We start from the raw sequence: 13261 nt of genomic DNA on the forward strand, positions 1-13261 counted from the left end.
TTAGTTTCAGGTGTACAGAAAAGTGATTCAGTTATGCATATAAACTTATTCATTTTTTTCAGATTCTTTTCCCTTATAGGTTATTACAGGATATTGACTAGAGTTCCCTCTGCTATACAGTAGGGCCTTGTTGGTTATCCAGGGATCGAACCTGGGTCTCCTATATTGCAGGCAGATTCTTCACCATCTGAGCCACAAGAGAAGCCCAGCTTATATAAATAGTAGTGTGTAAATGTTTTTTTTTAATTAATGCATATTTGTGGAATCTAGGAAAATGGTATAGATGATCTCATTTGCAAAGGAGAAATAGAGACATAGCTGTAGAAAACAAACTTATGGATACCAAGTGGGAGGTAGGAAGAATTGGGAGATTGGGATTGACATACATATAGTATTGATATTATGGATAAAATAAACTAATGAGAACAGACTGTATAGCACAAGGAGCTCTAGTCAACACTCTGTTGTAACTTACATTGGAAGGGAATACAAGAAAGGGGGTATATATGTATATGTGTGGGTGATTCACTCTATTGTACAGCGGAAACTAACACAACATATTAAAGCAACTATATTCCAAGAAAAATAAATTTTTAAATGCCATTGAAATAGCAAGAGTTTGATCTTATATTGAATCAGGAAAACCAGCTTCCTTACTTGTAAAACTAAGCACTCTTATCTCCTTCCCTGGACATACAAGAGCTCTGGGTATAGATCAGAGGACGGTGTTGAATTTAAAAGGAGGCAGCACATTGGGGAGGGGACCGTTTATCCACGATCTTTATTCTCGCAGTGCTCATCCCAGGGTCTTCTACACAGTAGGAATGAAGCCAGTCAGTTTGAAATATTTGAGTATTTATATTTTACTAGGCCTTGTGCTGTATGCTGGGGGCATGAGAGTAAGCAAAATAGAAATAATCTGAACTAAATGATAGGCTGGTCAAGAAAAAGCCCTACACTGATCATCACACAAATGCATCATAATTAAGAATTGTGATATATCACACAAAAAAGCTACACAATACAATTGCAGCTCATCATGTTTGCTGCCCTGTATGTGGTGCTTACAACTGCTTGCTGCCTGCCTGACATTAGGGTGAAGGAGCTCTTACCTGTTGCTGGGTGAGCTCATGGTGGTTTTGCTGGGGTGCTCATGCCTGGGTGCAGAGACAGAGAGAGTCAGAGACTGTCATACTGATTCTCCAGGTTTGGGGGAACACCAGCTCACAGAACAGAGAACAAGGGGCCCTTCAACTAGATAGGACCCCTTCCTTCACGTCACATTCTTGTAGGTGATTACTTCCATGGACTGGCTGTTTCCTTCTTCCATGAATTTTTTGCCAGTCATGAAGGATGACAGTATTGGTAAGTAAAAGATAAAATGGTCTAGTCAAGGCTGTGGTTTTTCCTGTGGTCAGGTATGGATGTGAGAGTTTGACTGTGAAGAAGGCTGAGCACCAAAGAATTGATGCTTTTGAACTGTGGTGTTTGAGAAGACTCTTGAGAGTCCCTTGGACTGCAAGGAGATCCAACCAGTCCATTCTGAAGGAGATCCGCCCTGGGATTTCTTTGGAAGGAATGATGCTAAAGCTGAAGCTCCAGTACTTTGGCCACCTCATGGGAAGAGTTGACTCATTGGAAAAGACTCTGATGCTGGAAGGGATTGGGGGCAGGAGGAGAAGGGGACGACAGAGGATGAGATGGCTGGATGGCATCATGGACTCAATGGACATGAGTCTGAGTGAACTCCAGGAGATGGTGATGGACAGGGAGGCCTGGCATGCTGCGATTCAGGGGGTCGCAAAGAGTCGGACACGACTGAGTGACTGAACTGAACTGAACCAGAAAAAAGTAAATAAAGAGCCTATGCAGACCTCATGTGCTTTAGGGGGTGGTGGTAATCTGAAAGCCTTTTTGAGGAAATGGCATGTAAAATATGTGTGGAGGGCAAGGAGAAAAAAAGGAAACAAAAAAAATGGCTCTTTGAGTAAACAAACAGACAGCAAAATGGCTGAAGAAAGGGAGCCACATCATATGGGTCCAGAGGCTGGGTAGAATCATGTTTGGGATGTGCTGAGTATTCCGCTGAGCCTGGAGTAGAGAGAGTTGGGGGCAGGATAGTTCAAGAGGGGGTGAAGAGGCAGGAAGGGGCTGGATCACACTAGACCTGCAGCTGCTGTCTGGACTCAGGATAGACGACTGTCCTGAGGTGTTTATCTCAATCCTAGTGGAGTGTCCCTGCGTCCCTGCTTGTCTTCAAAGCTTTTCTTACAATCCCCTTATATTTCTAGTTGGATCACCACAATCCATGAAAGTGTTCCATTCTGCTAACTAACTCTTACTCCTTCAGGCCCATCTGTGTGGCTCAGTGCCCAGGCATTTGCTGCTGGGTTGAAGGGAGGAGAACATGCTTCCCATGGCTCAGATGTTCAGATCAGGAGCCTCATCTACAGCTCTCCTTCTCTAAGGAATTCAGCTAAAGCCATGCGCTGAGATGTGCTTCAGTGTATTTATAGAAAATCATAGATAGTCCCTAAGAAATTTGTCAAGTTTAAGCCAGACAGGCAAGAGCAAAGAATTAGTTAGTTACTGCTTTCCATAAAAGTGAGTGTCCTTTTAGTCTCATGTGGTTAAATCTAGGACTTGCACTTTGAATGTGTCAGGGACATCAGCGCTTCTCTTTGTGACATGCATTCCTTGTGCTGATTTTCAGAATACTTCCTGCTCAGGACAAGCAGAGTCCTGCCTCCTGAACTTGGTGCCCACACTGTTTGGCACAGGGCCTGCCATGCGGTGGGTGTCTCACCATCACAACTCTGAAACCCCTCCCAGGGGAGGGCAGGAAGGAGAGTTTTCTGCTGAATGAATCACGGGCCATAATGTGGCTGTAAATACAAATCATGCAGCCAGTCATAAAAAAGATAGCACCAAGGGGATAAAATCATAAAGCTTCCGTATATCGAGTACTTAGCTTGTGTCCGATAACTGTGTGTAGAATGAGCTCTGAGCTTTGCAAGTGCTCTGCCCAGCAGCTGTTGGCATCCCTGCCTTACAGAGAAGGCAAGCGGTGGTGGGCCACATAAGACCATAAACACACAAGTAATAAGTAATAGGGGAATTTTAAACTAGGTCAGCTAGTTCAAGCTGCAAACTCAGACTCTGCCAAGGACTCTGTTTTCAAATTGGTGTAAGTCATAGAGATCAGAGCTTGATCAAAACCAAACAGAAACCCACTGTCAGACGAACTTCCGGGGCTAAGGGACTTGATCCATAATTCATCAAAAGAGCAATCTGACCACAGTTAGCAGCACTCTTAAAAAAACTACAAGGAGCGCATCTGCTGCTGTGGCAGCTTCTTTATATTTTTCTCAAAAATTCAATCCAGTGACCTAAATGTTATGAGTCCCCTCTTAAGAAGTCTGTTCTGTTTGGTTTTGCCTTGTTCTCTCACGCTGGTCTTTGAGAAGAGGTCAAGGTGAATTGATCTATTGAAATACATTTTTCCTTTATATTTTTTTTAAATTGAGGTATACTTGATTTATAATGTTGTGTTGGTTTCTGCCATACAACAGCATGAGTCAGCCATAAGTAAGTGTTAGTTGCTCAGTCATGCCCAACTCCTTGCAACCCCATGGACTGTAGCCCACCAGGCTCCTCTGTCCATGAGATTTTCCAGGCAAGGATGCTGGAGTGGGTTGCCACTCCCTTCTCCAGGAGATCTTCCCAACCCAGGGATCGAACTTGGGTCTCCTGCATGGCGGGCAGATTCTTTACCGACTGAGCTATTAGCATCCTCTGTATGTGTACATATATCCCCTCCTTTATGGACCGCCCTTCACTTCCCTTTCCCACCCATCTAGGCCATCAGAGAGCATAGAGTTGATCCCTGTATTAGACAGCAGGTTCCCACTTGCTGTTTAACATTTTACACCTGGTAGTGTATATATGTCAACACCACTCTCAACTCATTCCCCCTTTCCTTTCCTGCATTCACATATCCATTCTCTATGTCTGTCTCTCCCCAGTTTTCCGGATTCCATACATATACATCTTCCCCAGTGTCTGTGAGACAGATTAGAGCAGGGTCAACTCAAAGGAATGATGCTTGAGTCTTGGACAAATGCAGGTATACTGACTTTGTAACTCTGTTATTTCCTACTAACCACCTGCTGTGGAAAAGGCATTGCATGTGAGGAAGATACACTAAGAAACCGGAAAAGTTCAGTATCCCCATAAATGCCTACTCACCCCCTCACCTGGGATGTTCTGACTTAGCCCCTGTGACATACTGCTGCTGCTGCTGCTAAGTCGCTTCAGTCGTGTCCGACTCTGTGCGACCGCATAGACGGCAGCCCACCAGGCTCCTCCGTTCCTGGGATTCTCCAGGCAAGAACACTGGAGTGGGTTGCCATTTCCTCCTCCAATGCATGAAAGTGAAAATTCCAGTGACCGGCACGTCCCCACAACTGGCCGTTTCCAAATCTAAGCCGCAGGAAGATGGAAGGAGAGCTTTAGTCTGTGCTATTTCCCCTCACCGATAAAGTCCAGTACTATTTACTGGCTTTGGAGAGTGGTCCAACAGCCTTTCATAGACTCTCAGCTAGCTTGAACGTATATTTTAAAAATTAGTGTTTTTTACATTATGCTCTCTGGTGATTTTGAAAAACCTAACTCTGAATTTATCATTTTGATCAAGGAATCACGTGTGCTCGCACTGGCCTTGGCATACAGCACAGAGTCACTGACCCTCTCTGTTAATAAAACACGTTCTGTGAAATGCTTTCCCAGAAATGGAGATGCATTTGCACAAATTGCTTCCCATTCGTGTGGCACCCTCGTTAGAAGCGGGGTGAATTTTGTGTGAGAGCTGGCAGGGGCTCAGACACAACCACGGTCATGGACCTCAGCTCTGCTCACTGGTGTGAACAGAGATACAATCTGCAACTTTTGTCTCAGCAGCATCACGTCCCCTGCTGAGTTCACCAGCCACAGGCTATCTGAGAACTCTGAAGGTTAATTCTTTCTGCCCCTATGTAGAGTTACAACTCAGTGGACAGAGCTCTTAAAATGTTATCACTCCAACCAGAACATTTTAAGTGGAAAAAATGGCTGGTAGTACAAAAAGGTTAAATGAATTAGAAAACTGGTCTCACACAGACTTGCCTTTTTTTTTTTTCCCCCCCAAGAGTCGCATAAAATATTCTGTAACTTTTATTGAGGCTGTGACTCAAAACATGTTTCAACCATGTGATTGCCAGGAACCATTAAAATAAATAGCACAAATAGGGCAATTAAATATAGATACTAACAGATTCAGAGCACAGGAGGAAATGGAGCAGCTTTGTTTTCCTTCTAAAAACATCCAGGTGAATTTATTTAGAATTTGAATAAAGGCCTGTTTTGAAAAGCCAGCTGGAGAGGGAGGAGGGCTAAGGAGGTGAAAAAGTTCTGGCTCTCACCCCCCACCCCGCAAAGGGAGACCTCTCCCAAGCGAATGTATTGAGTGGATCAGTGAGGCCGTGATCCTGCTAACTCCAGACAGACTAGTTGGAAAAGGTGGGCTCCGAAGCAGCACGGACCACCATCCGTGTTGCTTTACACAGACATCGCAGGTTCACTGTACACTTCCTGGGCCTCCCGTGACCCCTGTCACTGGCACCCTGGTTTTCTTCTCCTGGCCCCTTATTTTGAGGACAGGGAGAGGATGAGAGGAAGGGGAGGTCCATCCTTGGTAACCACCCCTCGTGTAGGTGCCAGGCACTAACGCCGCCCACGTGGCTGTGTGAAACAGAAAGTGAACCCTGCAAGGTGCCTGCCTGCCTGAAACTAGTGGTGAGCACTCCCAGGACACGATGCCATCAGTGGGTTTCCAGCGGGTCATCAGGGACATGGGGGAGGGCAAGGATTTGGAACATCCCCAGGACCACATGACCATTCCTTCCTTGGTTCTGATTTGCTTCAAGGGACAGGGGAATCAAAAGCAAGGATTTGGAAAGAACCAAGATTTACTGAGTGCTTTCTATACCAGGAACTTGAAAAGTTGCATGCCATCTTTACGATATGTATTTGTAACCGTTAATATAGCCAGAAAAAAGGGCAGAGCCAGGGTCCACTGAGGAAGGCTTCACTCATCAGCTGTGCCTTCACTGTCATGCCCGTCAGCACAGCTGTGTGAGAGGCGAACGTGGGTCCCAGGGAAGTGGGCCACTTGAATCAGACAAACATGGAGCTGTCTTACAGGCGCTCGCAAAGAGGGCTTCTTTGTAAGGAATAATCATATGGTGGCATGAGACAGCAGAATCAGGGACAAATAACTGAGAGAAAAGAACTGTTGTATGTATTCTGATGTCTTCTGAGGTGGATAGATATGTAGGAAGGTCACTGGAAATCCCAGGATCTTGAGGGAATCCTCAGAGATCTTCCAGGATAGTATGTTGGTGTCATCAAGCAATATGGCAAAGTGTTTAGACCTTCGGTGCATTATCAGTCCAAATAGATGTTGTCAGCAAGTATACTCCCTCATGTAACATTAAATCTCTTTTCTAATTTAATTTACAGAACTTCTTTCAAATAGTTAGCAACCTTCTCGATGAAGACAACAAGGAAAAATGGGAAGATGCACAGCAGGTAAGACCGGGTTATTTCAGAACTTAAAGTGAAAGTGGCTAAATCAAGCTTCTTAATCTGTGAAAAAAGGAATGGCTTGCTATTCCAAGAGCATAAAATGAAAATTTTAAGTCATTCTAGGTTGTTTCATACTAAATTTAGAAAAAAACAAGTAACCTCCTTTATCATAACAATCTATGGAATGAATGATATTTAAAATGTGAAAAAATAGTGTAGATTTCATATCTAACTTTGAGGTATTAACAGATAATGACTGTGCAGCTCAGCCATCATTTTCTTTCCTATCTACAGACGATAGGGAAAACAACAAATCTAAAAGGAGACATTGCAAAGTAAACTGTGGGGTACTAACTAGTTAAATCATTTGTATTTACTGAAATGTTATGTGTAATCTGAATTACGTATAGAGATGTGTGTTTTGATTCAACACCAAGAGTTGTAAAAATGAATTCTTATTTAAAAAAGTGTATTCTGCTTTTTTCTCTTTCTGCTAAGCATTGTAACTGCAGCAAATAGCCTTACCGGTTTAGTTATTATTTTAAAAATGCCATTTGTGTCATACTGACTGACGCATGGTTAATAATATTTTTTTCTTAAACACAGAAAAAGTGGGTTAGAAGTTAACGAAGGGAGAATAATCATATTTTTAAAAACCCTGTGGAAATTTAACTTAACTGAATGTTAAATGTCTTTAAGTTTTCTGTTGATACTTGACCCTTGCTAAAAAATCCAAGACAGCAATGCAGTATTGAAACTGAGAGTATTTACTGAGGTTCAGTGGGGCTCTTCTCTCTGCTTTTCCTTTTGTAATCATGCTCTGGGCCTTCAGCAGTAAAGCTCACTATTTCTATCATCACAGGAACTCTAAAAATAGTCCAGCATGGTCTACCTCGTTATCAGGTACAGGTGCTGTGCTTCTGGCTGTAGCAAGAAAAAAAAAAAAATCACTGCTTAGTCTAAGGCCCTAAATCTATCTTTTCCTACTATGTTGAATTATATACTTGCCCTTGGCTTCCTTCTAGAGGCGAGCCTCCTTCACTCACTGTGAGAAAATGGTGTCTCTCGGTAGAATACACTGCAAAGGCTGAGTGCATCAGAATTCTGGTGACTATTCACTATGGATATATTTAGATCAAATGAATACTACCCTATTTAAAAGAAGACTACAGTTCATCAGATGGTACTATTTACGATGAGATCCCAACTTGAACAATCAACGAACAGTGGCAGAACCTTTTGTCAATGGAAAATCCTAAATTCATAATCTCCCTATTTACTTGTGATTTTGAGTTAGCTATATTCTTATCTTTTAAATATATTTTCAGTAGTGATTATCTTTAATACTTCTTTGAAACAACTATTTGAAATAAATCAACTATTCTGTAGCAGTGTTGTCATAAATGCCCCCACGTAATAAAAGAATCTGCAGGTTTTTGACACTAAGGGTGAACTCTTTGAAAATAAGAGCTGTTTAAAATCTACAAAGAGAATTGTTTATCTATTTTAGAGAAATAGCTCAATAAAACATAGCTCTGGGTGCACTTAGAAAACTAGCTGCATAAAATGGTAAATATTGAAGTCAGAAGGGTTTTGCCATCAAGAATTCACACTTTTGGACAATAAACTGTCATTTCAGAATTTTTTAATGGCTCCTCAGCCCCATTTATGAAGGACCATTATGTTTAGCTAAAGCATCCTACTAAAACCACAGTATATATGTTAGTCACTCAGTCACGTCCAACTCTTTGCACTGTAACCTGCAAGGCTCCTCTGTATATGGAATTCTCCAGACAAGAATATTGGAGTGGCTTGCCATTCCCTTCTTCAGGGGATCTTCACAACCAAGGGATCGAACCTACATCTCCTTCATGCAGGTGGATTCTTTATTACCTGAGCCACCAGGGAAGCCCAAAACCTATAGGATACTAAAGTAGGGGGAAAAAGGCTGCATTTTACAAGTAGGGGAAAAAAGGCTGCATTTTACATAGCACTGTTTTATAGATCAAGATAGTAGTTGGAATGGACGGGTCATTTTCAATCATGACATTGTGATTGGCATTTCTTTGTTGTACTGAAAGCTCGTGTGTCTCTACAGGAGCGTGCAAACTGTGACCATTGGTCCAAATCCAGCCTGACACCTATTTTGTAAATAGTTTGGGAGCATAGTCACAGGATCTGTGGCTGCTCTGGTACAGCAAGGACACAGCTGGGTGTTGGAACAACAGACACCCCATGACCCACAGATCCATTCTCTGACCCTTTACAGGAAAAAAAAGAAAAGAAAAAAATATATATCTGCCCTTGTTCTATGATATTTGAAATCTGTTTGGAAAATATAAACAAAACAAAATCTGCTACAAACAAAATCTGCTGCCACCCTAGAAAAACCTCTCCCAAAGGTAGATGACAAAGAAAGTTTTATTATTGAACAAGCATTAAGCCAGAATGTGGTGTGCATCACTGACAATTCACTAAGAGATGCAGAGTAACTTCACCCTTTCAACAGCCAAACCGGATGCAATCATTACACTCTGTCCTCAAGATAAACAGTAACTAGTTCTTGCTTAAGTGGACTTTCCAGTACTCTTGCCTGGAAAATTCCATGGATGGAGGAGCCTGGTAGGCTGCAGTCCATGGGGTCGCTGGGAGTCGGACACAACTGAGCGACTTCACTTTCACTTTTCACATTCCTGCATTGGAAAAGGAAATGGCAACCCTCTCCGGTGTTCTTGCCTGGAGAATCCCAGGGACAGGGGGAGCCTGGTGGGCTGCCGTCTATGGGGTCTCACAGAGTCAGACATGACTGACGTGACTTAGCAGTAGCTTAACACCATTTGTCACAGGCAGTTCATCCTAAATTCACTTGATAATTGGGATGACCATCTTGTTATTTAATTGACTTTATCTAAAGAAAAAATAAGCTCTTGTATCTTAATGCCTGCAGACAGTTTTGCAACTCTGAATTAGGATCCTTCCCACCCCCAAAAGCAATGCAAGATAGAGCCCTGCCTTCCCTGATGATCGCTTTCCACTGAGACATCCCTGGCTCTTTAAGTTGGGAAGAAGCTATTTAGCTTTCAAAAATGTTTACATACATTTCAAAGAAGACAGGAGAAGGCAATGGCACCCCACTCCAGCACTCTTGCCTGGAAAATGCCATGGACATAGGAGCCTGGTGGGCTGCAGTCCATGGGGTCGCTAAGATTCGGACACGACTGAGTGACTTCACTTTCATGCATTGGAGAAGGAGATGGCAACCCATTCCAGTGTTCTTGCCTGGAGAATCCCAGGGACAACAGAGCTTGGTGGGCTGCCATCTATGGGGTCGCATAGAGTCGGACACGACTGAAGTGACTTAGCGGCAAAGAAGACATAGAAAGGATCTAACAGTTACTCATTTTCTAATACTCCAATGCTTTTGGCCATCTGAGGTAAAGAGCTGACTCACTGGAAAAGATCCTGATGCTGGGAAAGACTGAAGGCAAAAGAAGAGGGCAACAGAGGATGAGATGGTTGGATAGCATCACAATTCAATGGACATGAATTTAATCAAGCCCCGGGAAATAGTGAAGGACAGGGAAGCTTGGTGTGCTGTAGTCCATGGTGTTGCAAAGTGTCAGACACAACTGAACAACAACATTTTCTAAAGTAAATGCTCCTAAGAAAAGGGAGAGGAGCAAGGGGTTAATTATAGAGGGAGTCTCTTCTCTATTTTCAACAGGGAGAATTAAGCCTTTTCTATTTAATGTGTGTTTACACATGCTACGCATACTCACAGACACATACACCTACACAAAAACAGAAGAAAAAATGCAGTAGCAGGAGGAAGTTTGGAGCTGATGGAAATGTCCTGTACGTTTTTGGAATGGGAATGATGAACTGTCAGAATTCATAGTTTATGACTGTAACTGTAGGAATGAAATAGCATTTCTCCCCCAATCTTCCCATAATTGAAAAAATTACAGCTCTCTATGCCATACATCTATGCCATTGTTCATGTCCTCAGCTATATGTAAGTCTATAATGCATTTGAAGTGTCTGATTTTTGGATTGGTGCAGCCACAGCTCCTGAAAATATACATACCATTCTACTGGCCACCCTGCCCAACATGTCTTTCTGCTTATCAGAGTGTCCTTCTGCAGAAGCTTTTGCAAATAGGAAGCCACTAAGACTGTCTAATCCACTTGACTTTTTTATGGCTAGAAGCTGCAGTGAAGCTGAATGACTAAAAGAAATGAACCTAACTTCAAAAGACTTTCTGCTTTAATATGGTTATATAATGTGGGCTGAATTCTTCAGCATGATGGGTTACACATGCTAAAATTCATGTGTCTTTTTAAATGGACCTCACATTCCACTTCTTATGAGCTATTGCCAGAATCAGGTCATCTGTTAGCAAACACACATCTGTTTCCAGGGTTGTGAAGTGTCTGGTTTTGGGTATCTTGTGTATGTACGTGTAAGATACCTACACTAGAGCTGTTACGATCTTGCAAGTATTGCCAACATTATTATTGATACAGTGGCTATTATAATTATTAGAAATGTGTCTCTCCCAAGATAGTTATTTTGCAGTGAACTTCGCAGTATGTAAATATTTATGATGGTATTGATAATTGGGTTTTTTTCCTCTCAGGGTTCATCATGTAGATCCTAAGTAAAAAAAAAAAAAAAAAAAAAAAACAGGAAAATGTAAAATGCCCTCAAATTTCTTATTTGAGGTTGTTCTATATTTGTGGTTGTTCTATGTTGTAATTAAGTGAGGAAAGGAGCCCATCAAAAGTGAAGACATGCTACTTCTAAGTGTACAGTATTTTAGGTTTCTTCAATCATGGTATCATATCATCTCCAGAGTTCTTGTTGTGTGATGTTTGCTATCATTCTCAACTACTAGTTCAAGAAATACAACTATTAGATGGTTTAAAAATTAATAAATAAAATTAATAAACATAAATTTAAGAAGTAACAAAAATTACAGCTTTGCTAGTTGTAGAAACGTGTTCAAATAAATCAGAGCTGATTTATGATTTCATGTGTCATTTTTTAACTCGAGTTATGTTTTCTATTATGTAGATTTTTTTATTCCATCTAACCTTTGTTTATTTTTGTAGATTTATCCAGGCTCGATAGAATTAATGCAGGTGATTGAAGATTTTATACACATTGTTGGAATGGGGATGATGGACTTTCAGAATTCATACTTAATGACTGGAAATGTAGGTAAGAAATAGGATGTTTTCCCAAAATCTTACTGAAATTTTAAAAAATCATTGCAGGTATCTGAGCCATATATTTCTATGTGTCATACCTATTGCTATATCTTTGAGTAATGTGGATAATGTATTATGGATACTTCGTGTCTGATTTTTCTATGGGCCAAGCAACATATGTGTTATACACACATATACACACACACTTGCATGTATATGTGTGTATGTATACATTTACATAGGCCTACTTGTATTTATCTGCACAGAAATATACCAAGCATTTATTACTGTCCAATCTCATGTTGAAAATATATAGTATATGCTGTGTGATTATATAAAGAATAAACCTTTGTGGGCTTCTGAACACTGTTCTCAAAGATGAGCCACTTTCTTGCTGGGTGTCCCATGGGAGTGCTCAATCTCTATGGGGGTGGGATGACATTTGAGAGACCTTTAGGGGTCGTTGTCATAATGCTGCTGCCGCTGAAGTTTTCTTGAGTGAGTCCTTGGACACCATGTGTCTCTCAGATCCCTCTGTAGTAGATCCGTAATGTTAGCATAGGTAAAATTGAAGCATCTTTCCTCCTTTAGCCACCTATAACACTGTCTCCCATAAGGAGACATTACACAGAGAAGCAAAACCACAGGTCCATTTGCTGCTGCTGCCTCCAGCAGTTACGTTAACTGAATGGCACATTTCTCTTTATGGTTAAAAGAAAACCTGCAAGAGCAAAGAAGTATTCTTCCTAAATAGTATGTGTTGAGTGAATACAAGTTTATAGTTCTGTTTCTTTTTTTTTTTTAATTGGAGACTAATTACTTTACAGTATTGTAGTGGTTTTTGCCATACATTCACATGAATCAGCCATGAGTGTACATGTGTTCCCCATCCTGAGCCCCCCTCCCACCTCCCTCCCTATCCCATCCCTCTGGGTCATCCCAGTGCACCAGCCCCGGGCACCCTGTCTCATGCATCGAACCTGGACTGGAAATCTGTTTCACATAAGATAATTTACATGTTTCAATGCTATTCTTTCAGATAATCCTACCTTTGCCTTCTCCCACAGAGTCCAAAAGACTCTTGTATACATCTGTGTCTCTTTTGCTGTCTCACATACAGGGTTATTGTTACCATCTTTCTAAATTCCATATACATGTGTTAGTATGTTGTATTGGTGTTTTTCTTTCTGGCTTACTTCACTCTGTATAATAGGCTCTAGTTTCATCCACCTCATTAGAACTGACTCAAGTGGATTCTTTTTAACGGCTGAGTAATATTCCATTGTGTATATGTACCACAGCTTTCTTATCCATTCATCTGCTGATGGACATCTAGGTTGCTTCCCTGTCTTGGCTTAAAGGTTCCTTAAAAAACTGGAAATAGAACTGCCATAGACCCAGCAATTCCACTGCTGGGCATACA

At 41.6% G+C, this 13261-nt stretch overlaps 1 protein-coding gene across 2 annotated transcripts in view; it reads left to right on the plus strand.

The window, feature by feature from the left end:
• ADGRB3 (adhesion G protein-coupled receptor B3) overlaps positions 1-13261 on the plus strand; it is an 883764-nt gene that overhangs the window by 430934 nt on the left and 439569 nt on the right. For both annotated transcript variants that reach the window (XM_005688755.3, XM_018058811.1), the window contains 2 exons: positions 6559-6627; positions 11740-11848. In XM_005688755.3, coding sequence (XP_005688812.1) covers positions 6559-6627; positions 11740-11848 — 178 coding nt within the window. The remainder of the gene's footprint in view (positions 1-6558; positions 6628-11739; positions 11849-13261) is intronic.

Source organism: Capra hircus, chromosome 14 (assembly GCF_001704415.2).
Source record: "Capra hircus breed San Clemente chromosome 14, ASM170441v1, whole genome shotgun sequence".
Taxonomy (NCBI): Eukaryota; Metazoa; Chordata; class Mammalia; order Artiodactyla; family Bovidae; genus Capra; species Capra hircus.